The sequence below is a fragment of the Brachyhypopomus gauderio genome, chromosome 15 (genome assembly GCF_052324685.1).
Source record: "Brachyhypopomus gauderio isolate BG-103 chromosome 15, BGAUD_0.2, whole genome shotgun sequence".
Taxonomy (NCBI): Eukaryota; Metazoa; Chordata; class Actinopteri; order Gymnotiformes; family Hypopomidae; genus Brachyhypopomus; species Brachyhypopomus gauderio.
This window is the reverse complement of record NC_135225.1, coordinates 5,824,099-5,844,702: the sequence shown is the minus strand read 5'-3', so window position 1 is coordinate 5,844,702 and position 20,604 is coordinate 5,824,099. Positions and strand designations below refer to the sequence as shown.

The 20,604-nt window shown below is 38.3% G+C and overlaps 3 protein-coding genes across 4 annotated transcripts; all 3 read right to left on the bottom strand.

Annotated features, from left to right (window-relative positions):
• Nucleotides 1-2,300: 2,300 nt before the first annotated feature.
• On the bottom strand, nt 2,301-6,120 carry tysnd1 (trypsin like peroxisomal matrix peptidase 1). Its single transcript, XM_076974355.1, has 4 exons — nt 4,716-6,120; nt 4,481-4,611; nt 3,987-4,172; nt 2,301-3,762 (listed from the first exon to the last, which is right to left on the bottom strand). The coding sequence occupies exons 1-4, from the start codon at nt 5,747-5,749 to the stop codon at nt 3,560-3,562; spliced, it is 1,554 nt and encodes a 517-aa protein (XP_076830470.1). The 5' UTR covers nt 5,750-6,120; the 3' UTR covers nt 2,301-3,559.
• A 1,252-nt stretch (nt 6,121-7,372) lies between these two features.
• Nucleotides 7,373-11,237, bottom strand: sar1ab (secretion associated, Ras related GTPase 1Ab). 2 transcript variants are annotated; one of them, XM_076974715.1, is made up of 7 exons: nt 11,165-11,237; nt 10,386-10,451; nt 10,125-10,244; nt 9,935-10,000; nt 9,672-9,775; nt 8,723-8,854; nt 7,373-8,507 (listed from the first exon to the last, which is right to left on the bottom strand). In XM_076974715.1, the coding sequence occupies exons 2-7, from the start codon at nt 10,441-10,443 to the stop codon at nt 8,391-8,393; spliced, it is 597 nt and encodes a 198-aa protein (XP_076830830.1). In that variant the 5' UTR covers nt 10,444-10,451; nt 11,165-11,237; the 3' UTR covers nt 7,373-8,390. The 2 variants fall into 2 exon arrangements, with proteins under 2 accessions (XP_076830830.1, XP_076830829.1); XM_076974714.1 differs by lacking the exon at nt 11,165-11,237 and adding an exon at nt 10,629-11,026.
• Nucleotides 11,238-11,580: 343 nt separating this feature from the next.
• Nucleotides 11,581-18,704, bottom strand: ppa1b (inorganic pyrophosphatase 1b). The gene is made up of 11 exons (XM_076974713.1): nt 18,545-18,704; nt 17,082-17,146; nt 16,596-16,649; nt 16,269-16,388; nt 15,747-15,833; nt 15,405-15,531; nt 15,160-15,287; nt 14,171-14,256; nt 13,788-13,863; nt 12,369-12,408; nt 11,581-11,871 (listed from the first exon to the last, which is right to left on the bottom strand). Exons 1-11 carry the CDS (start codon nt 18,603-18,605, stop codon nt 11,843-11,845), a joined length of 873 nt encoding a protein of 290 aa, XP_076830828.1. The 5' UTR covers nt 18,606-18,704; the 3' UTR covers nt 11,581-11,842.
• Between the last annotated feature and the right edge of the window lie 1,900 nt (nt 18,705-20,604).

Here is a 20,604-nt window from a genome sequence, read left to right as displayed (position 1 = left end):
TCTAATTAGTACAAGCCAGGTACAATTAGTGGAATCAACACAATCCAACAAGCCTGAGCAAAATCTTGGTGAGGACTTTTACTTTCTGAACCTGAAATGTCCACCTCTGGAAATACGGTGAGCAAACTTAAAAGTCTTATGCATTATGTCTAATTCAGTGGATCCTCTGTCATTTCAGTGTGCTTTTTTGAGACCGAAATGAACTAGGGTTCATCTGTCAGACAATTTCATGGCCTTTCAAGTACACGTCAGCTATAGGTTTAATTGTCTCCATTAGTCTTTACTGGTTTGAGTGCAGCAGCATTAGCGCTCCTTAGAACAGGAGCCAAACTCGCAGCCCAGAACGAGCCTAAAAGCTTTGGAAAGCTGCGGACACTTATCTGCCGTCTTAGTTACACATGATCTGGATATCAAGAGGTTCTGGGTTGTTTCAAACTGCTGCACGTGACCTTAAGACTTTCTCGTTTACAAGGGACACACTGATTTGTTTAGTACGTTGGGCATCTTCATCATTTATTTCTCGTCACAGCTGTAGATTTAAGGTCATATGCAAGATAAAGCTTCTTGATTTGCTCCTTTTGCAATGTAATAGCTATTCAAAAGAAACTCTTAAAGGCATTTTGGTGTATTTTACCAACTAATAAATCCCACTGAAACTAGATATAGATACGCATTATGTTTTCTTGTAAACTGCGTCCTGACATAGAACATGTCTGAACTCTGTAACCTGTCATGTTCTCTTGTAGTCTTTTAAAACATGTTCACCAGTTTCCGATTTCAGTCACAGTGGAATCTGCTTGGACCAGTTATTTAAGATGATATGCATTGCCTCTGAGGCAGCAGCACTATGTGACTGAATATATTTGTGAATAACGGTATGGAGAAACAGATTTGCAACCTGCCGATATTCCCCGTGGACACCTGTGAAACCTGCCTGTCCTACCTGCTGCTCTCATCAGCCATGGTGAAATAGAAGCCTAATGTAATTTCAGTAAGTGTAAATATTTTTGCTGCAAGGGTTTATAGTTTTGGTTTAGAGAGGTGGGGAAATAAATTCATGTACCATGCAGCTCCATGCTCTTACAATAAGTATAACCTTAGTATAAAATTTGTTGATGAGTTTTTGGGATAACATTTTAAAATATATTTAAAAATCTAAAAACAGTGTCACTGCATCTAGCAGGAAAACACAATCGCCCAGTGATTTTGTGCATATAATAATAAAAATGCAATAAACACTGTACAATTAGTATCATTATTGAAACAACATTGCCATTTTCCCGGAGTGTGTAGCTGTTTGAATAATGCTGTTCTCAGTCTCGCCTCATCACAAAAGGCACCAGAGCAGCACGATATATCAGACACGCAGAACATCAATGAGAATGAATTATAGATCTTATCTGGAATGGTAATACATTCAAACAAATCCAGGCAGAAAGCACTATGGGTCCTGGGAGGGAGCACTCCACTCAGTAGGGTATTATCTTAGAGCAAATCCATCACTGTAGTGAAGTGTGCTTGTCATCTTTTCAAACGAAGAGCAGATAACCACCGGTTTGAAGAGGAATATATTTCAGTAAGTGTAACCGATAGAATATAAGTTTCAATTACATAAAAGGTTAATATTTGTCTAGTCTGATTATGAGGAATGTTGTTGTAATGTCTTACTTAACAATGCATACTGACCACCACTGTAGCTACTCAGTGTGGATTAGCTAGCATATGACTGTATTGACGTATAAATGCCATCATTGTAAATACATGGATTACACTGATACGGTGTATTTGTCCTGGGCAGTCGCATTATATTTACATTTAGTTGCATGTTTCTTTGTCCAAATATGTCATCTTTTTTGCCTCAGTGTGATCACGATTAAAGGCAGTGGGCCCAAGAACTGTTATCTCCTGTACTCAAGTCATTCTGTGTGTTCAGAGCGCTTCACCAGTATCTCTGGCCCAATCAGCGAGATCAATTCCTAGCAAGGGCACAGTCATCTGTGGCTGGGAACACAGCTGTCTGGGCCCTGGCTTGGGAAGTCTTTGCTCGTCTCCTTTTGAACTCACCAGAGCATCAACAGGTCATGTGTACATAATTGGACATACACGCACGGCAGTGAGCGGACAGCCATATGGGTGTGGGAGGAAGCACGTTAGCTGCAGTCTGCAGCTAGTAACAACTGCTGAAGGAGAGATGCAGATATTGGCTGGAGACCTGCCAACACTGGGCAGAAACCTGGGGAAACTGCTACTTGCTCATTTAAATACGCTACATTGCAAGAAAACACTTAAAAGCACACAAATCTGAGAAATGTGCTTTTTAATGAGGCAGTTATTTTGAATCGAAATGACAAGATGCACTGAAACAATTGTAGGTTTGTATCACACAGGATTCATTGAAAACAGTGTACATTTGAAAGACATGTTGAGATCTGCTAACACTCACACCTGTAATATTAAACTACGCATTGTCTGTATTCTGACTAAAACGCCTCAGGGAGCATGTCTTCTTTTACTCAGGCTTCCTGTTCCTTAATCGTGCATACACCTCCCCCAGATTTACTTGTGTTTACTCAGTCTCCTACAGAAAATGTAGAGTTAAGAAAGAACCACAACTTAAGGGCATGTGCACCATCAATTCTTCAAAGTCTACTATTTCAAAAGTGAATTAACATTGACCCTTTTGAGGCACAATGTTACAAGAGAAATTGAATAAATTGCTTTCTTTTTAGGAGAGAATAAAATTAACTCCAGTTTGTCACATAAATGAACTATTTCTCTGTCCTTGCTTGCACACCGGGATAATCGGGACACCTGAACAGCAAGCATTTTTAGTGCCTCAATAACCCATAAAAATCCATCATCACAACAATGGCATAACAGTACACATTATATAGTACTGTACTAAGGTATAACCAAATGATTTTTCTTGTTCCAGCAGATCAGGACAGCTAGAAATTAGTCTCTTGTTAATCTATTATAATTACTTTCAAAGTCTGTTGACAAACTTTAGTATTTATTAATTACTTAAAGACTAGAACATCAAAAGCCCTTTGTATTGTTTCAGTTGAGTGAAGCTTCAGCTTTTAAACGTAGAGCAGTGCGTTTGTGAATTCTGAGGTCAGGATCTAAAATGTAATTCTAGGTGAATAGCAAGTGAATTTGCTCCTCTGGCAGTGTAATAGCTATTCAGAAGAAACTCTTCAAGGTTTTTGGTTTATTTTACCAACTAATAAATCGCACTAAAACTGGACAGTTAAGCAGTATATTTTCTTGTAAACTATGTTTTGACACAGAACATATCTGAACTTTTTCAGATCTGTCATGTTCTCTGGTAGTCATTCTTTTAAAAGAGATTAACCAATTTCATATTTCAATCACAATGGAATCTGCCAAGACCAGTTATTTAAGATCACATTACTTATGTACAATATACATTGCCTCTGAAGCAACACTGTCACAGTGAATATATTTAGCAGTATGGAGAATGGGATTTGCACCCTGACAATATTCAATATTTGTAATGTGACAACATCCACGCTTTTAAATGTGGCTGAGGTATTCAGAGTTTACTCTGTGGAATGTGGAGTCTCCAAACCCTCCTAACATCATCCTCTGCATTGTCCAATGCCTGAAAGACAGTAATGTCTCCTGTTTGGGCAAAGTCACTCAGCAATGGCTCCAAAACACTCACTGGGATGCTGAAGTTTAAATGTGGATATGTCACTTTTGCTGCAAAGTCTCTTGTATTGCTGGAGACTATACCTGGAAAAAAAAAAAATAAATACAGTAAGGGTTTGGTTAAATTATGGATAAATACTGCCCCCTATTGGAAATCCAGTGTAGTCCATGCCTTTCATGGTATATGTAGATTGTTAACAGAATTAAACTTTTGAACTTCTTAACATTTTTCAGGTTTTGTAATCGTGTTGCAGGCCAAAATATGTGAATGAACTGAGACTATTCTGAGCCATCATTCAAAAAGTTACCGAGCAACTCCCCAGTGCCGGCACGAACAATAGCGCCACCACTGGCTCCACACTGCACTGCACACGTGGTCTGCAGCATCACTGGCTTGTTTTTATATGAGATCACTCTGGACAAGATCCCTGAGGTCACCGAGGGGCCACATGTTTTGCCTAAAGCTCCATAACCCAACACAATCACATCCTCACCTAGACAGACAGACGAGAGAGATATTTATTGTTCTGATTAAACATGATATTACCCTATCATGGAATATAAAGACCACGATTATAGAAAGAAAAATAGCAATGTAACCAAAATGTGAATGTACTGAAAACATGTTTTTTCATGCAGAGCTTTGCTTATGAATTAAAAGAGTAGATATTGATTAAAAATGATTGAGAGCGAGCTCCAATCCTTTGATTCACATTTCTAGCAAATAATAAAATAATTACAGGGTCAGTTTAGTTTTATAACAAGGCTTTGTGGCCTTCATGGCTCATGTGTGCAACCTTACCGGAGTGAAAACTGGAGGCTAACTGTGGAGTCACGGCATCCGAGACAGGCTTGTCAAGTTGCACTACAGCAAGATCATAGGGAGAAGATGTCTTCGAAGTGTACAGAACTCGACCACTCAAAGTATGGTGTCTGAGGGCAATGTGTACACACAGGTTTACACAGGAAGACATCCTGGTGCGTGAAATTATATTTTTTATACCACTGGGTTGTTTTATGGGGAAAACATTCTGTACCTTTCTCTAGCATTGATTCGAACTGTAAGAGATGGATTTCCATTCACCACATGTCTGCAGGTTAAAAGTAGGTGTGGATTCAGCATTACTCCAGAACCCCACCACTGGCCACTTTCAACCACAGCCACCATGGGGTACTTTTCATTGGGCGACTTTTGGCTTGCACTTATTGGGACTTGAGGGACGTCGGTGAGTAAATGTGCGGATAAATCGCTCTGAGACTGATGAGAGGTTATGGCCTGGAGTAGATTTTTAAAAATTAAGTGGACAGAACAAACTAGCGTGAGACCAATCCATTCATTTGCCTTCCAGCACAGAGGTGAAGTGATTAATCCCACAAGACACGGTGCGTCCCCATCACTGACAAAGAGGCCTCCCCCCTCTGTGCCAGGCAGACAGCGGGCATCAGTCATGATTAGTGCATTCTCTTCCCCTACTAGATTACTCACAATGCCTTTGCTGAGGGTGCTCATGAAAAGATCTGGACACAAGCAACCAAATGGTGACCCACATGCAAGGACGGGACATCCCTTCTCCAGAGTTGTGCTCTTTACCCATGGTAGAGCTTTACCTCGGGTCGAACCAGGCATTTTCAGGACCGCAAACCAACTTAAAAACACAGGGTCAAAGAACATTTCAGGGTCCTCATCACCACCATTAAAGTTCCACTTATCTGCTTCTGTGAATATTTTCTCAAACGCTCTCTGAAACTCCAGGCAGCGAACCATCATGAGAAGACGGGCTCTCTGGCGTGCGGGTCGCCCATCCGGTGTACGGTTTACACTCACGTCCACGTGATCTACGGAAACTTGCATGGTGCTCCTAAAATTGTCAGCGTGCAATATGTTGAGGTGTTTGCTTACACGTTCTTTGTCGATCAAGAAAGGAGAAAACGCCAAACCGCTGCACAGCACAAGTCCACGTTGATCATTCAGTATAACCCCGCTACAACTCAGTGCACTGTCAGCTCCTCGTCCCTCGCAATGGCCGCTCTCAGAAACGGAGACGATACAACAAGCTTGTTCCACCGACATTCTCGCTTGCAAACCTGGTGCCGAAATGTCCAAAAACACAGATTTGTTAGCTGGCACAACTAAAAGTTCTACGTTTAAGCGAGAATTGGCTAGCTGTGAGTACACCAGACGTGTTCACACACGACGCCATGAACCTTCACCCCAGTAGTCGTGTTGCTACAGGAATGTCAATACAGGACCGCAGTAAACACACGTTACATATTACCCGTTACACTAATAATATCTGGAAGCTTCAGACACGTTATTAGCGACTGTAAACCCCTGTCATCCCCACACACCGATATGAAGGCGTAGTGGAGCACGTCGTGTGGCTGTGTTTGGGTTGTGGGGTTATATGCAGTATCACGTCTATTGGTTCGTTCAACTCAGACCATGGCGAACAACGTCCGCTTCCGTTTATTTAACTCCCAACTTTCATCTATTTTTAATAGTTTTCGCGTCTGAAAAATAGATATGTTAAATAAATATTAAATGTTAACAGTTTATGACATTAGAAATGCCTCATTAATGCTTTTTAATTTTACTTTAAAAATATCTTTAACTTTAAATCTTTGTTGGAACGCAATTTCCTTTATATGACGTTTTGTAACAATGTTTACACCTGAATAATAAAGGGGGGGGTGACAAATAGAGGTGAAACAGTATTTTTATAAACATATATTGTCCTGCAGTGTGACGTCACAATATGATAAAAGAAAAAAAAAGCATAATTTTAAGTATAGATCAGTTGTATTCAGTTTAAGGTTCCCTTTATGCAAACTACAATAAATACTTTGCATATGTACATTATGTATAGCTGTTTTCAATTCAATTCAATTCTTTACTTACACACTATTCTAACTATCTTATAAAATAATATCAGGCTCATGGAAATGCTCTGTTTTTATAGTTAAATTACGCAGTGTTTTTAAAAGTCACATGAGGATTTGATTAACTGAATCTTCACAAAAGCCATTTTAATTTCATATGAAGTCACGTCACCACTTATCACACCACAGGACATTTATATAATTGTAGAGTAATAATAATGCTAATAATAATGCCATCATGCAATAATGCCAAAAGTATTTATAAACAGCTCCAGGTGTTACTGATAGATTTTTCAGATGTTTATATTTCATACTTCATTTATATTAGTCAAACCAAAGGACGTTGTGCATGTGTACCTTACAATTAAAACAACAAAAAACAAATCTTCCATCTAAATAAGTATTTAGTTAGTCACAAATTCTCCCAGTCAGTGCAAGTTCTCCCACTTAAAAAGATGAGAGAGGCCTGTAATTGACATCATAGGTAGACCATCCCCACCAGAAATATTTTCTGCTCTCCTACAGGAACTGTAATCTCTTACCTCAGAACTGCTGAGAACATGTATGTTCTATATGTCACAGTATATCACTTATCTCCAAAACCACCCACACTACATTGTACTGTACCAGCACTGCACTGTCATGTCTTAATTGTCTCTGGTCTGCTGTATTTATTGTAGTGTTATTGTTTCATGCTGCACATTTTGCACATTGCACATTTGTTACCCCATTGCACTTTGTTGTCTATTGTATTGTTGATTCATGTTTCCCCCCACTGTATATACTATAAAAGTGTAAAGCAAGAAACAAGAAAAACCCAAAAAATATATATTTTATTTTTGCCTCCTCCAAAATACCATGAAAGTGCCACATATAGCAAATGTTTTTCAAGTTTCAAAAAATGTGTAGCATTTAAGATTTTACTATTTACAAATAGTGTATGAAAAGTGACCTGTTAACATCTGTTGTATTGCACAGTCATTGTGCTTCTCATGTACTCTCATATCATAACTGCATGCAAATGGTAGATGATAGTCAAAAAGTACTTATTGCACAGAAATTTGGTTGTTTAATATTTAAGAACAGGTCAATGTCTGCACACATTGACAAAAACTGCTCTAACTAAACTTGCCTATTTAAAAAATGTTTCCCTGCATTTAAATATCAAATAAAGCATTTTAAATGTTAAATAATATGCTTGTTAAATAATATGCTTTATGATATGCATGTACGCAGCACAAAGTGTTGATGTTTCCATTTGAAACATGGAGCAAACCCTAAATGGCAATGTAACTACATCAGCTTAAAAGCACAAAAGGGAGAAAGTGTTGATAAAATTGTTCATGGAAGTTTAGTTCTGTACGGTTTTTCTGATGCGGTGTTTCTTTATGAGCTGAATACATCATGGCACATATAAATTCCTTCACTGCCCAAGTTAACATTACAGGCACATTGCTTATGTTCACGGCAGGCAAACAGGCATCGATGATAAAAGCAGCAAACCCACAATGGAGTACTGTGTTGCATCCCGCAAAAAAAATAATAATAATAATTTAAAAGACCCCATATATTACATACATGTCCTTAAGCTTAAGATGGGGGAAATTAAACAATGTACTGTTCAAAATGTATTTAAGTATACCAGCCTTTCTGATAAAATATATTAACACTCTTAAGATGCACTTATTTTGTTTATAGCTTACAATCAAAACCACCTAAATATTCATTTTGTGATAAAATAGTTATTTACTCCTGAGTCCAAATCTTTAATAAATAAGAAGAAGTGAGTTCAGGGTTTCAGACTGTTCTGCAGCAGTAATACTGACATTGAGTTAGTCAATGTACTGAGAGAGCCATCGGAAACCTTCCCCATATCCTTGTCTCTTTAACACACTGCACATAAACACTTCCAAGGGCCGCAGGTTCAGGTCTTTCAGCGATACATTACCCTAAAGGCAAACACAAAAGATTGACTTACAATTCTCACCACTCTTCAAATGATTATGATCGATAATTTCAGTAAATAATAATTAAGTAAATAAATAATAATTTCAAAATGGGAAAAGGTGCAAATCACAAAACTTTCTCAGAATGATGATACTAAAAACTTTTCCAGCTAAAATGTAAAATATACATGAAAATACTTGTTTTCTTCATTTCTTACCTTCCCAGTAGTATGTCCATGCAGACCAAACATTTCCCTCAGTGCATCCTCACTGACTGCCTCTGGTCGATCAATTTTATTTCCCAAAATAAGGATCGGTACATTGCAGATAGTCTCATCAGTTAACAGGGCCTATAGGAACAACACAACTTTGTTTTGGCTTTCACATGAATTATGCATTTTGGTCTAAGACGATGAGCAATTCAGTTCTCAAACTAAATATCTGAAAGCATCCCTGATAAGTAGTTACACAACAAAGAAAAATACTTGAGACTCACACATCTTTAGAGACAGCCATCTAATAGCACATTGGACCTCATTGCATAGATTCCACCTAGGTGATAAAATTGTTGACCAAGAACCTTTTCTCATTGAACAGGACAGGAGGTACATCCTCTAAACAGCCATCCAAATGTCCATCCAGAAGTACCCGCAGATCCAGGGTATACCACAAAAACATCTCCACACCATTACTCCACCTCCACCAGCCTGAACTCACCAATTCATGCTGCTCAGGTTCAACAAATTTGGATTTATGTGATCTGGTGATGTTTTTCCACTACTCAGTGACCCAGTGCTCTTTTACCTACTGCAGTCTGGCCTTTCTATTTCTCTTAGACATCAATGGCCCTTGAACCAGCCCATCCATGTTAAGGAACGAGCTGTGATCTCTGATTATGGGGAGTAGAAGCACTGCATTCAGCTACAACTGTGCACCACCTGCTCAACCCAAGGATTCTTGACACCCTCCTCTGACTCCTTTCATCGACAAGTTGCTTATATCCACAGGATCTGCATCTGTCAGATGTTTTTTCCTTAATCTGACCACACCACCACTGGGGTAAAATATCTCAAGGTATTAGCAATGTTTTAAATACTGGCATTTGCTAAGGCATCACCAATGGCCATGTCTTGTTTGAAGACACCCCCACACACTCACACAGCTTACATCTAGTTCAACTTTGGCCTCAAGCAAACGTTCACGATCTGCACAGTCCACAAGGTAGACAATTCCATTTATGGCAGGTAAGTAATTCTTCCAAACTCTTCTTGCTGTAATTGAAACATAAAAATATTTTTTCAGATTATCAAAAGAAAAGCTGATCTACCATATGGTTAATGTAATTCAAACTTCACCTCTCATGGATCATCTTTCTAACTGTAAATTACAGTAATGGTAGTAGCACTTCACTACCAGCTCCCTGCATTTACCTTGAGTGTGTCCACCCAGGTCGAATGTTGTGAAAGTCATCCCAGCAATAGTCAGCTCTTCTGAAGCTGATAGAATAAAAACACAAATTCTTCACATTATCTGAAAATTTACCCTCAAAGATATAAATCTAAGGTGTGGCACAGGATTAAAACAAACAAACGCATTCACTACTTAACAATAAATACTCACTGGGATGAAGAGTTGGAACATGCTGCACCAGCCTGTCATCTTTAAGCATGTGCAGCAGCGTCGTTTTTCCGGCATTGTCTAAACCGAGAAAAATCAGCTTTCCACTCTTCTTGTATAATCCTAAAAAGAGCAAGACAACTTTAACGAATAGCCAGGGGGACCCACCAAGTGAGTGAGTGTTTAGGTTCTTATCTATTTAGAAGAAAACTGAGAGATCAGCACATTTACAGACATCCTCACTGATGACACATGATACATTACCTAATATCTGCAACACACTGCTGAATCCCCTGTATATCCAATCAAATATGAATGACATTGTCGCTCCTTGAAAGGAAAACAAACAAATAATTAACAATGGGGGGGGGGGCAGTTTTGCACGACTACCGGGTTCGGGCTTTAACGGCCACGTGGTACCGCGCAGATCAGAACTGGTCCAGTCAGCTACCGGGATATTTCAGTCGTATCTTTGCTTCGCCCAAACTATTTTTACGGATGTCTTACCATCCGTCACCCGACACCTGGGCACCATAACGCACAGACACGTCCGTCACTCAAGCGACTCTCCTGCCACGAAGTCGTAACAAATACGAAAACGAACACTCGTAATAAAACCGCAAGGGACTTAAGTGCGGTTACGAGTAGCCCGTAACGTTACGAAAACGACTCGGCTGAAACAAACAAACCGATACTGTGCAAACTGCCACCGAAAAGCGTGTTTCACCCAGCCTGACAGCTGGCCTACAGCTACAAAACACTCGCCTAAACACACCAATTCGTGGGTCTTTTTAATAAAAAGAGAAAAGCCCGAGTCATAATTTTGTGTTCGACTTTATCTACTACCACACAGGTAGGATAGTTAGCTCGCGTTAACGATACATGTAGGTGGCCATATCAACATGACTCGCGTTTTAATCACTAGTAACAGCTCTAAGCTTGATCAAATATATGGTTTCTGAGAACCGATATGAATCGATTTGTAACGAAACTACTTAAGTGTTTACTGTGAGAGCAGCTAGGCGTATTTCAGCATTACCTACCTCAGGGAGTACTGTGCTTTGGCCGTCGCGTCAGTTACTGTCAGACAAGTCTAAAATTGACGCTTCACAAAAAAAACTGTTTACCCGGCGTCTCAGGTATATTGCAATATCGGGCCGCTTAAATATTTATCTTGATGTAGCTGCAATGGCAAACTTTTATCTTACAACGGCAAGTAAACAAAACGCCTAAGAGCTGCTATGCACACTAAGCAACAAGCCGCCGACATCGCCCTCTTGTGTTGGACACACGAATGTGTTGGACAGAATCCCATAGGCTCAGATTCTTGAGTGACTGATCACAAACTGCTTCGGTAAAACATTCACCATGATTTCATATAGCTCTACATCTATCCAGCAGGAGGAACATCATGTTTCCATTGTTTTTATAATAATATTAATGACCACATACAATAAGAGAAATGTCATAACAGAAACTTTATTAATCTTACAGTACCTGAGTTTGACCACATTACCAATTTAATTATCTGTTAAATAGAATACAATACGTAATGACACTGATTAAATTAAATGGGGAAAAAAGTGGTCAAGACACATTAACTTCTCACTGCTACCATGACACAAATTTCCTAGAAAATGTATATTACTCATCTCTTCTTACAGATACATACTCTACTCAGATGAGAAGACTGGTCCATCTATATTGGTTTGTTTCTTTCTTCACTTTTCATAATAAAACCATTTGTCAACTGAAAAAAAGACAAATAAAATTACATTTACAACAGAAAATGTATACATACAAACAATATTTGATTAAAAACTCAAGTACTTTGTTCTTGAGAAAATAATTCTTCCAGTAGGTAAAAGGCAGAAAAAAATTCAGTGTATGCAAATTATGAGCAATGGGCACTAAAATCTGCCTTTGGACTTGTAAGCAGGGCTTTTAAAAATGCGGAAGAGTCACTAGTTCAGAACTGTAGCGCCAACAGTTGATAGAAGAAAAGAACAGACTGCTTTAAACACGTTCTGGATACCTGACAAACTTGCCCCACAAGTCTGAACTTTTGGAAAGCTCTTGTTTTTTTTCACAAGCAAACAGCAAAGAGCTTTGGTTCAGCTTTGGATTCACTAGCTTTTCTGTGATCGGCTTCAATATGACAGATTTTCCCCCACAGCAAAAGAGATGTTACTAAGTACTCAGGCAGAAAGAATAAAGGAGACAAAGGGGAAAAAAAGCCATACATACCCAAATCTGGAATGAAATCTGGATCTCCACATGGGGAAGTCTGGAAAGATGGCAAAGAACAATAAGTAAACATTAAAACATTGAATGTACACAAAACCTGCTTTTAGTCTAGCAAAATACCATTAACATCACCAGTTTTTAAAACCTTTACATTTAGTTTTGTACAATGAACAAGAATAATACAAGAACACAGTTGTATTTTCTATAATTGCCACTATATTTACAGTATTTGTAAAGATGCCCTTGTCCAGAGTGATGTAATATGAAATGGATCAGATCAACAAGCACCCCACATTAAAAATAGGCATGGATACAAATACACAAATATTTTTCTTCTGTTCAAAGTAAGACTTGGACTAGAAATGACACTGTTTCAACTATTCCTGAGGTTAGGATATGAAATAATATGACTACTGTGGTTAAACCTGTTAGGTTAATGAAATAAAAGCAGTTTTCCCTCCCTAGTGCCATCATTTGAGGCCCTAAATGTTCTGACTGTTAGTTGAAGACCCTTTGTGTGTACTAAAATTCAGAAGAAAAATTAAGTACTGAATGTCTTCAGTCAACTTTCACTTTGATTCCAGGTTTCAGCTTTTAGGCGTTCAATACACACAGTCAAAGTACATCTGTTTGGGTGATCACGTCTTCACCACAGTGACACAAACTGAGTTCACAAATCAGAAGTAGCAAAAACATGCATGTATGCTACTGTTGACCCAGTCATGACACTTGCACCCAGTGCTGAGAACATGTCCAAACACTGATACATTGAGTGTATGAGCGACTCTGTCAGTTTAATAGTTGCACATTCTGGTCCGGAAAATTGAGTCGTTTTCTCTGCACATATCAGTGCATGTTAATCTTGCCGCTTTCCAATAAATGCTTTCTAGCAAAATGGAAAAGCAAGATGGTGACTTCATATTCACCAGTTCTTTGTATCTAGTGGTTTAAGAGCTTTTCTTTTAAAATCAAGGATGTATCGATTTAGCCTGCATCTAAAGGTCATTTTAAATTCAAGCTTTACTTTTTGATTTTCATTTACCCCATGTGTTGGCTATTTATATCTGATACACTGTATTGTGTAAATTGTATTTGCAGTTCTCTTTTACTCAGTTAAACTGTAATCCCAGTGCAGTATAACTGCAAATAGACCAATCTGAACCTACTACACCAATCTGAAGCTACTACACCAATCGGAACCTACTAGCCTAATTGAAAAAATTGCAAAGTGACTGAAGTTAACGGATTGTACAAAATAAAATGTAATATATAGTGTAATATATAGCCATATAGCCAGTATGTGTAATATATATTGGGGTACCAAAAATATGATCACAACTAATGGAAAACAGTCACATAAAATTCTGTAAAGGAAAAAAGAAACATTCCTAAGTTAACAAGAGGGAACGATGTCCTTACACTGTCAACAACGGCCTTGGCTTCATCAGCTGAGAGGTACAATGGGTTGCCTTGCTCAGACACACATGTGTTTTTACTGTAACACAAGAGAGCATTGCATTGAAGAAGATTAGCATAAAATATCAATATATTTCTCAATGTTAAATGTTAAAAAGCTTGACATTTCAAGACCAGTGCAATTAGTTCCTGCTGTACTAGCTAACTCTAGTGGTACCGAAACCTTTTGAGAAAAAAACGTCATTCATCCTAATATGCCTGATATTCACAAATCCTGAAACGTGTGGTATGTTATATGAGGGTAAATAGACACTACACAAATAGGCAAACCTAAAGAACCAAATGCTTTGTATGGTTCCTAAATGGATTTGGTAAAAATGCCCTACCAGCTCAGGGATGCAGCGTTGTTCTGTTGTGATACAAGTGCCTTCCAGAAGTTATGAGTACTTTTGATGGTCTTAAGGGCAAATTCCTGCAAGGTAAAATAAACAATTGAATAAATGCATAACAAATTATGCCACCAAATTCTACAACAGATTGCATAACAGTTCAAAATGTTTATGGAATGCTGGTCATTCCAAACACAACATCTTTGGGTATTTACGTTGAAAGAATTTCAAAGCTGGATACTAAAAGTACATGTTAAAAGGTAAACAAAAGGGGAATCGTGAACAGCAGGTTCTGAAAATACAGAGTAATGTTATCAATACAATTAGTGAAATCATCGGTTTATTTCAGTCTTCTTGTGTAAATGGAAGTAGCAAAACAAAGCTGAAACTTCAATAAAAATGTGTTTGTGTAGCACCCCCCCCCCCCTTTCTACAAAACATGTAGTCACAAAGCAGCTTTACAGAGGTTAGCTTTAAGAAAAAATCCAGCTCTACGCTACTAAGAAGCAACCCACAGGTGACCATGGAAGGATAATGAGTTTGAAGGAAGAGTTGTTGTTGTTGAAAGGAGCCGTGGTTCAGGATAAGCACCAGTCCTCTCCTAGTCAGGGGATGGCCAGCCAACACCACATGACTCTGCTGCACTACAGATGCTACCATAGCAGCTCATTCATACTCCTCACTTACCGAGTCAGCATGAGTAATTAGCCTGTTTTTTACTCTTTGAGAATAATTTAATAAAAATGAGGAAAAATCTATTTGAGTGCATGCTATATTTCTAACTGTAATATTTATAATGTAATATGTATTAAAATTGATTGTTTTAACATGCATTACCTGTTTACATACCACATGCTTATCATCACCTTTCTTGCTCTGTAGTCTCACTTTCATTATTGTCGTATTATCATTATGATGCAATATCACACCTGCTGTGGGGTGTTTATTTTTAACGATCTTTTTAAAAGGACCTAAATGAGCAGTACCTTGTCTTTGAACTCTCCGTTGAACGCAAACTGATTCTCAGGCTTCCCATCTGGCACCTTGTATCGTCTAAACCAGTCCACAGTGGCTTCAAGGTAGCCGGGTTTGCATCGCTGAACATCACTAATGTCTAGAATTCACATTAAAATAAATGAGAAGAATTACATTCCCATAAAACCAAGTCACTGTGACACTGTGGGTCAGCAGGAAAAAGTACAAACCACAATAGGACATTAACATCACTCACCATTCAAGTCCTTTGCTTCCGGGTCATCAATATTAATTGCAATAACTTTCCAGTCAGTTTCACCTTCATCAATCATTGCCAACACACCCAGAATCTTCACTTTAATAACCTCTCCTCGTACGCATATCTACAGGAGCAAATAAAAAAAAGACGAATTTCTAGGCGACATGAATTTCTAGGCGAAACTGCTTTTTTGATCCCAAAGGAAACTGCAAAAACAGAAGGCTTAATTTACCACCTGAGCACAATGTATTAAAATGTATTGTGTGTATTAAATGAGCACATTTTCAAATGTATTTTCAAATGTACCACCACTCCCACCAAAACCGTCATCATCGTTACCTTGCTACCAATTTCACAGACATCAATTGGGTCATTGTCACCACGACATGCAGTATCACAGTCTGTGTGACCAGGATCCTCCCATGTCTGTTGAGGGAAAGGGGGAGATTAGAGGCAGAGATTTTTCAGATCACAAACAAAGGACAATTTTTCATGAAGGACACATTCTATATTTAATTCTATCAGTAATTCCAAATTGTGATGAAAGGATCCTGTTTCCCCCTTCATAATCTATAGTAAATGTATAAAAATGTATACTAGTTCTACTGAAAAACATCATTTTCTCTTAGAAACCAAGTGTTAATTTTCGGTGCACAGATTTCTAATGTGTTGTATGTCTACAGTATGTCTCTAGATTTAGTAGCGCTATACCCGTTTATACACTTGACCAAAGTGATTGTGTCATCATAGTAAGTAATGCAAAAACATATTCAGAAACTGGATAAATACTAATTTAAGGTTAGAACAGCTGAAAAGATAATACACTACACCGCCGTTGTACCAGCAGTAAATCTGCCTTACCTGAGGGATTGCACCATAGTTCCAGATGTAACCTTTATGTGGAAAAACATTAGCTACATAGCGCAGTTTGCCCTTCTTCACGTCCTGCTTTATTGGGTTAAGAGGGTCTTTTGTGGCAATCTGAAAAGTGAGCACATCTTAACCAATCATTGGTTCCCATTAAGAGTTAATGTACTGTTAACACCATGAGTGATGGACGTTATTCAGCTAATTCTTATTACACCAGTTCATAGGGTATATTACAAAGAATCATAAAGTTCAGAGATGCATGATCTAAAATGAGCACTTTGACATTGCAATTTATTCCACTATGTTTTTTAGCCATACCTCCATTTTTGCATTTGTCCATCGTGGTACTTCAACAACCATGTGGAAAATATTCTGTGGAGAGAAAACATTTATTTGTAATACCTGTGCTATAGATGTCTCAGGTATGTTAGCTGTGCCAGCTATTGATGAGTCAATGTATTATTTAAGCTCTGACTGTATCTATGACTAACATGATATACAATAAAAAGAAAGAAAAAGATGCTACTCTTTAACAGATAAGATAATAGGTCCAGTGTAAATATTCAGTGTTGTGCTATAAGGGTAAAGTTCCTTCACTTATTGCACCAGCAGTAGTTTCTGACAGACTTTATGAGCTTGTGAAATGTCCACTGATTACTTAAATTTCATGAAGTACAAACAATTGTATTGAAAAGAATACATTAGACTGGTAAATACACAGACAAAACTCAAAACCAACACCTCAAATCAAAGTACCTTAAACCAAAGAAGAGAAAAATATAATTCAGTGGATGAAGACAATACCTGGGCTTCATCTGCATACAGTGGTATATCATGAAATGGGGAAATGTACTTTCCATCTGAATTCTCTGTGAAGAAAAAGCAAAAACAAAGCTCAAACACTGAGACAAACATTTACACTCAACAAAACATTTATAAATGTTAAGATTACGGGCCTTTTGAATATTGCAATGGGTTGCACACATAGCGTTGCCCTCATGTCAGGCTATTCTGTATTAAATTGTTTTAATTGTAACTTTGATAACCCATTACCCTTAATCTACATCTGACAATTCCAGCGTGATTTTGTGCATACTTAAACATAAAATGGAATATCGAACAATTTCAACAAACAAATCGCTATATCGCACAAAACTGCTTCCAATTAAGACTGTAGCTAATCGCATAATCTTAGAGCTACGTGTGGAACAGCGTCGCCTCTGCGCAAAACCACCATTACGTCATTCATCTGATATCAATGATTGTGACGTCATTGTCGTTACGTCTTATGTGGAACTTCGGAATATGATTTTTCTCTACTCTGTATAGTTACATAGACAAGACCTTATTTATCTTGACTACGGACAAGACAGGCGTTATTATGAGGACATGCGGAATCATAAATAGAAGTGTTATGCATTTGACAATTCTGACTTATGTTTTTATTTTGTTTTATTATTTCGCATAGATGAATCAGACCAACCACTGTTTGATTAACTGTGGTTAACTAGCTAGTCAGCTAACTTTCAATTTGCCTGCGGCCATGTAGGCTAGCATTTTTAATCCTTAATCTTCTAGCATGCTATATAGCTATCTAAAAAGGTACAGATAAGTGTTATCAACGTAAACGCAAAGATGTAACTTTGGCCTACTTTTCACATTAGTGCACACCCAATTGGTTTGTTTGAGGGGACTACTGATTATTTTAGAATTAAGGACTCGGATTTGAATGATTCTGCATTGGAAATACTGTAGGCTACCAGGCATGCTGGAAAATGTAGCTAGTGCTATCTAACTAGCAACGTTAACGTTAAATTCCCGAATATATAAGAGCAAGCTATTTAGCTAACTATATAATCCTTCAGTACAGCAAGTATTAAGACAAACCACTTTACTCGTAAATGCAGAAACCTTAAGTTAGCCAGCTAGGTTGAGCTAAGCTGCCTGACAAATTCGTTGGCCGACAAATAAAATATGAACGATTTTCTAACTAGCGAGCCAACTACCATATTGTATTTGGGCCATTTGTTTATGGTAAACATTGCTGGCTAGCTACTGAAATTTTCCGTCCGCTGTAGTCATCCTGTAACTACGAATTCTGCACTTTAAAATAATGAATGAAAAAAAAATATTTACACGGTGTCGGCGAACGTTAACGTGCAACTTACGCATAAGCGCCACGTGTTAAGATGGGATTTAGTCATTATGAACTTGGAGCTCATTGTCGTTATAAAGTTAAGACAAGACTAAACAAATGTTCCACTCACTGTAAAACACCCTGTAGCTTAAAGTGTTGGGGTTTCCTCTTTCTTCAGTTGAGAAGCTCATGGCAACAGTCTGTGTTCAGGGAAACTTGCAGTGAGGGAGCGATTCAGCGTGGCCTGTAGGAAGAGTTTTGACATGCGCGTTTGAACAGCATGAAGAGGCTTATGTATGGAGTCAAATCCGATTCAAACATCGCGAGTGCGGAAAATCACTTCGCGCGAGAAAAACTGCTTATTCACGCGAGCAAAAATGCTCTGGCGCGAGCAAAAGTACTCTCCCGCGCTAAGAGAGAGTTGCTTGTGGAAAATTTGTCGTACCCTTTCTGCTTGCAATTAAGCTCCTGCTCATGGATCTTTGATTTTTGACAGTTGTGGGAGGGACCCAGACAGGATTGGCTGCGGCTGTTTTTAAGATGTGAATTGTGATTGGCTGTCAGCAGTGTCTGTTTCATGTTTATTTTTTCATGATATCAACGCATTTAGGCAGCTGGAAGCTCCAAATACTATGAACTATGGTAAAACAGATAACCAGCTAGCTAGCTAACCTAGCTGCGTCAGAATGGTGCATCTGGCGGACCTGAGGAACATGGAAGCCTTAGCCAAATTACCTGGCTGGCAGGGAAGGAGTGATGGGGGTGATACCCCATCACATCACCTCATGTGGGCCACCAATGAGACCTAACATGCTTAACTCATGTCACAGAAGTATGACATAATCATGATGCAAAATAGTATAAGAACTATGTGTGTGAGAGGGGGGCAGCTTTATCTTGCAGACGCTCTTGAGTGTGTGTAACAGATCTCTGGATCGATCCATCTTTCTATTTTTCTGTCTTTTGTCTTTAATATTTTAAATTGTACTCTACCTTGATACCATACCCAACTGCTTTTGACACCATTAAGGTTCAAATTTCAACAACATAATAGTACACATGTATATGTGTTGTTTTTCAACCAGGGCAGTGTAGATCATCAACATCACACTATAAAGTTATTTTATAGAGTCAAAATGTGGCTAAATGTATTTGGAAAAATTATTCAGATCATATAACTAGTTTTGTGATTAGTTTTGTGTGTATGTCTTTGTGAGGTGTTTCATGTAAGCAAAGCTTTTCAGTAGGTTCCAGTATTTGGCCAGTAGATGGAGCCAAAGTACTACCATACAGATATTACAGCGATGAAAAGACATTTTAGTGAAATAAAATGTTTATTCCTGGTCAGGCAGTATACTTTTTGTTATAAGATGTAATTACAAAGTTATTTGGCTCATTGGTCTGAATCATACAAGACTCATTACTTTTCTGTATTCTGCATGACAGGTTTGCAGAATTTTGATAATTTTAGTGGGTTTTTGTGTACAGCAGCGTCCCTGACAGGTCAATTTGAACCAAACTTGTAGCACATCACAGGAACCTTAATCCATGACAGCATTTGAAATTAGGAGTTGATCACTTACATGGTTTGAGAACACCATCTTTAACAACCTCGACTGGAAAGAGATCTGGACCTTGCCACCACAATATATATCATACATAATGTGAAAGAAGTATCTTTTAAAATAATTTAGTTTATCCATCAAAAGTTTTTTTTTTACAATGGTTTATAAAGGACATGGGAGCAAATTGCTCTTTCTGCAGAATTTACCCTGAGAACATTTCCCATTTTTACCAAATTATGGGAAGATATCTGCTTTGAGAGTGTATTGTTTGGCTTCACTCTTTCTTTGTGCATGTTAAAATAAGTCCTACATTAGCATCGGTATACATGGTTAGTTAGCTAGCTAAGGAGGCTTGCTAGCTACATGCCAAGTGCATTGCTAAGGCAGTTTTATTTTGCGTACTACAAATCAGGGCTCTCAAGTCTCACGCATTGAGCGTGTGACACACGCATTTGACCGTCTTCACACGCTCACACGCCACACCTCCGATTTCACATGGCTAGTTTATTTACCTCCGATCCATATCTATGTCGCCCTCCACTGGCGATCGATCGCGATATACAACGTATACAACCCCCCCCCCCCCCCTTCCCCGCTCAACAACTGACGTTCGCCAAATTTTTGA

Bases quoted from the DNA above. Each gene is read 5' to 3' on its own strand.
- tysnd1 (XM_076974355.1), bottom strand. From the start codon at position 5,749: ATGTCGGTGGAACAAGCTTGTTGTATCGTCTCCGTTTCTGAGAGCGGC. The intron at 4,612-4,715 runs GTACAGAATGTT...CATTGCCCTCAG, and splicing joins CGAATCAATGCTAGAGAAAG to ACACCATACTTTGAGTGGTC. The intron at 3,763-3,986 runs GTAACTTTTTGA...TTTTTTTTCCAG, and splicing joins CGGCACTGGGGAGTTGCTCG to GTATAGTCTCCAGCAATACA.
- sar1ab (XM_076974714.1), bottom strand. From the start codon at position 10,656: ATGGTGCCCAGGTGTCGGGTGACGGATG. The intron at 10,452-10,628 runs GTAAGACATCCG...TTTCCTTTCAAG, and splicing joins CAGGTGTCGGGTGACGGATG to GAGCGACAATGTCATTCATA. The intron at 8,855-9,671 runs GTAAGCTGTGTG...TTGTTCCTATAG, and splicing joins AGGCCAAAGTTGAACTAGAT to GCCCTGTTAACTGATGAGAC.
- ppa1b (XM_076974713.1), bottom strand. From the start codon at position 18,605: ATGAGCTTCTCAACTGAAGAAAGAGGAAACCCCAACACTTTAAGCTAC. The intron at 16,389-16,595 runs GTATGGCTAAAA...CTCACTTTTCAG, and splicing joins GGACAAATGCAAAAATGGAG to ATTGCCACAAAAGACCCTCT. The intron at 11,872-12,368 runs GTATGTATGGCT...TCTTTTTTTCAG, and splicing joins AGATTTCATTCCAGATTTGG to TTGACAAATGGTTTTATTAT.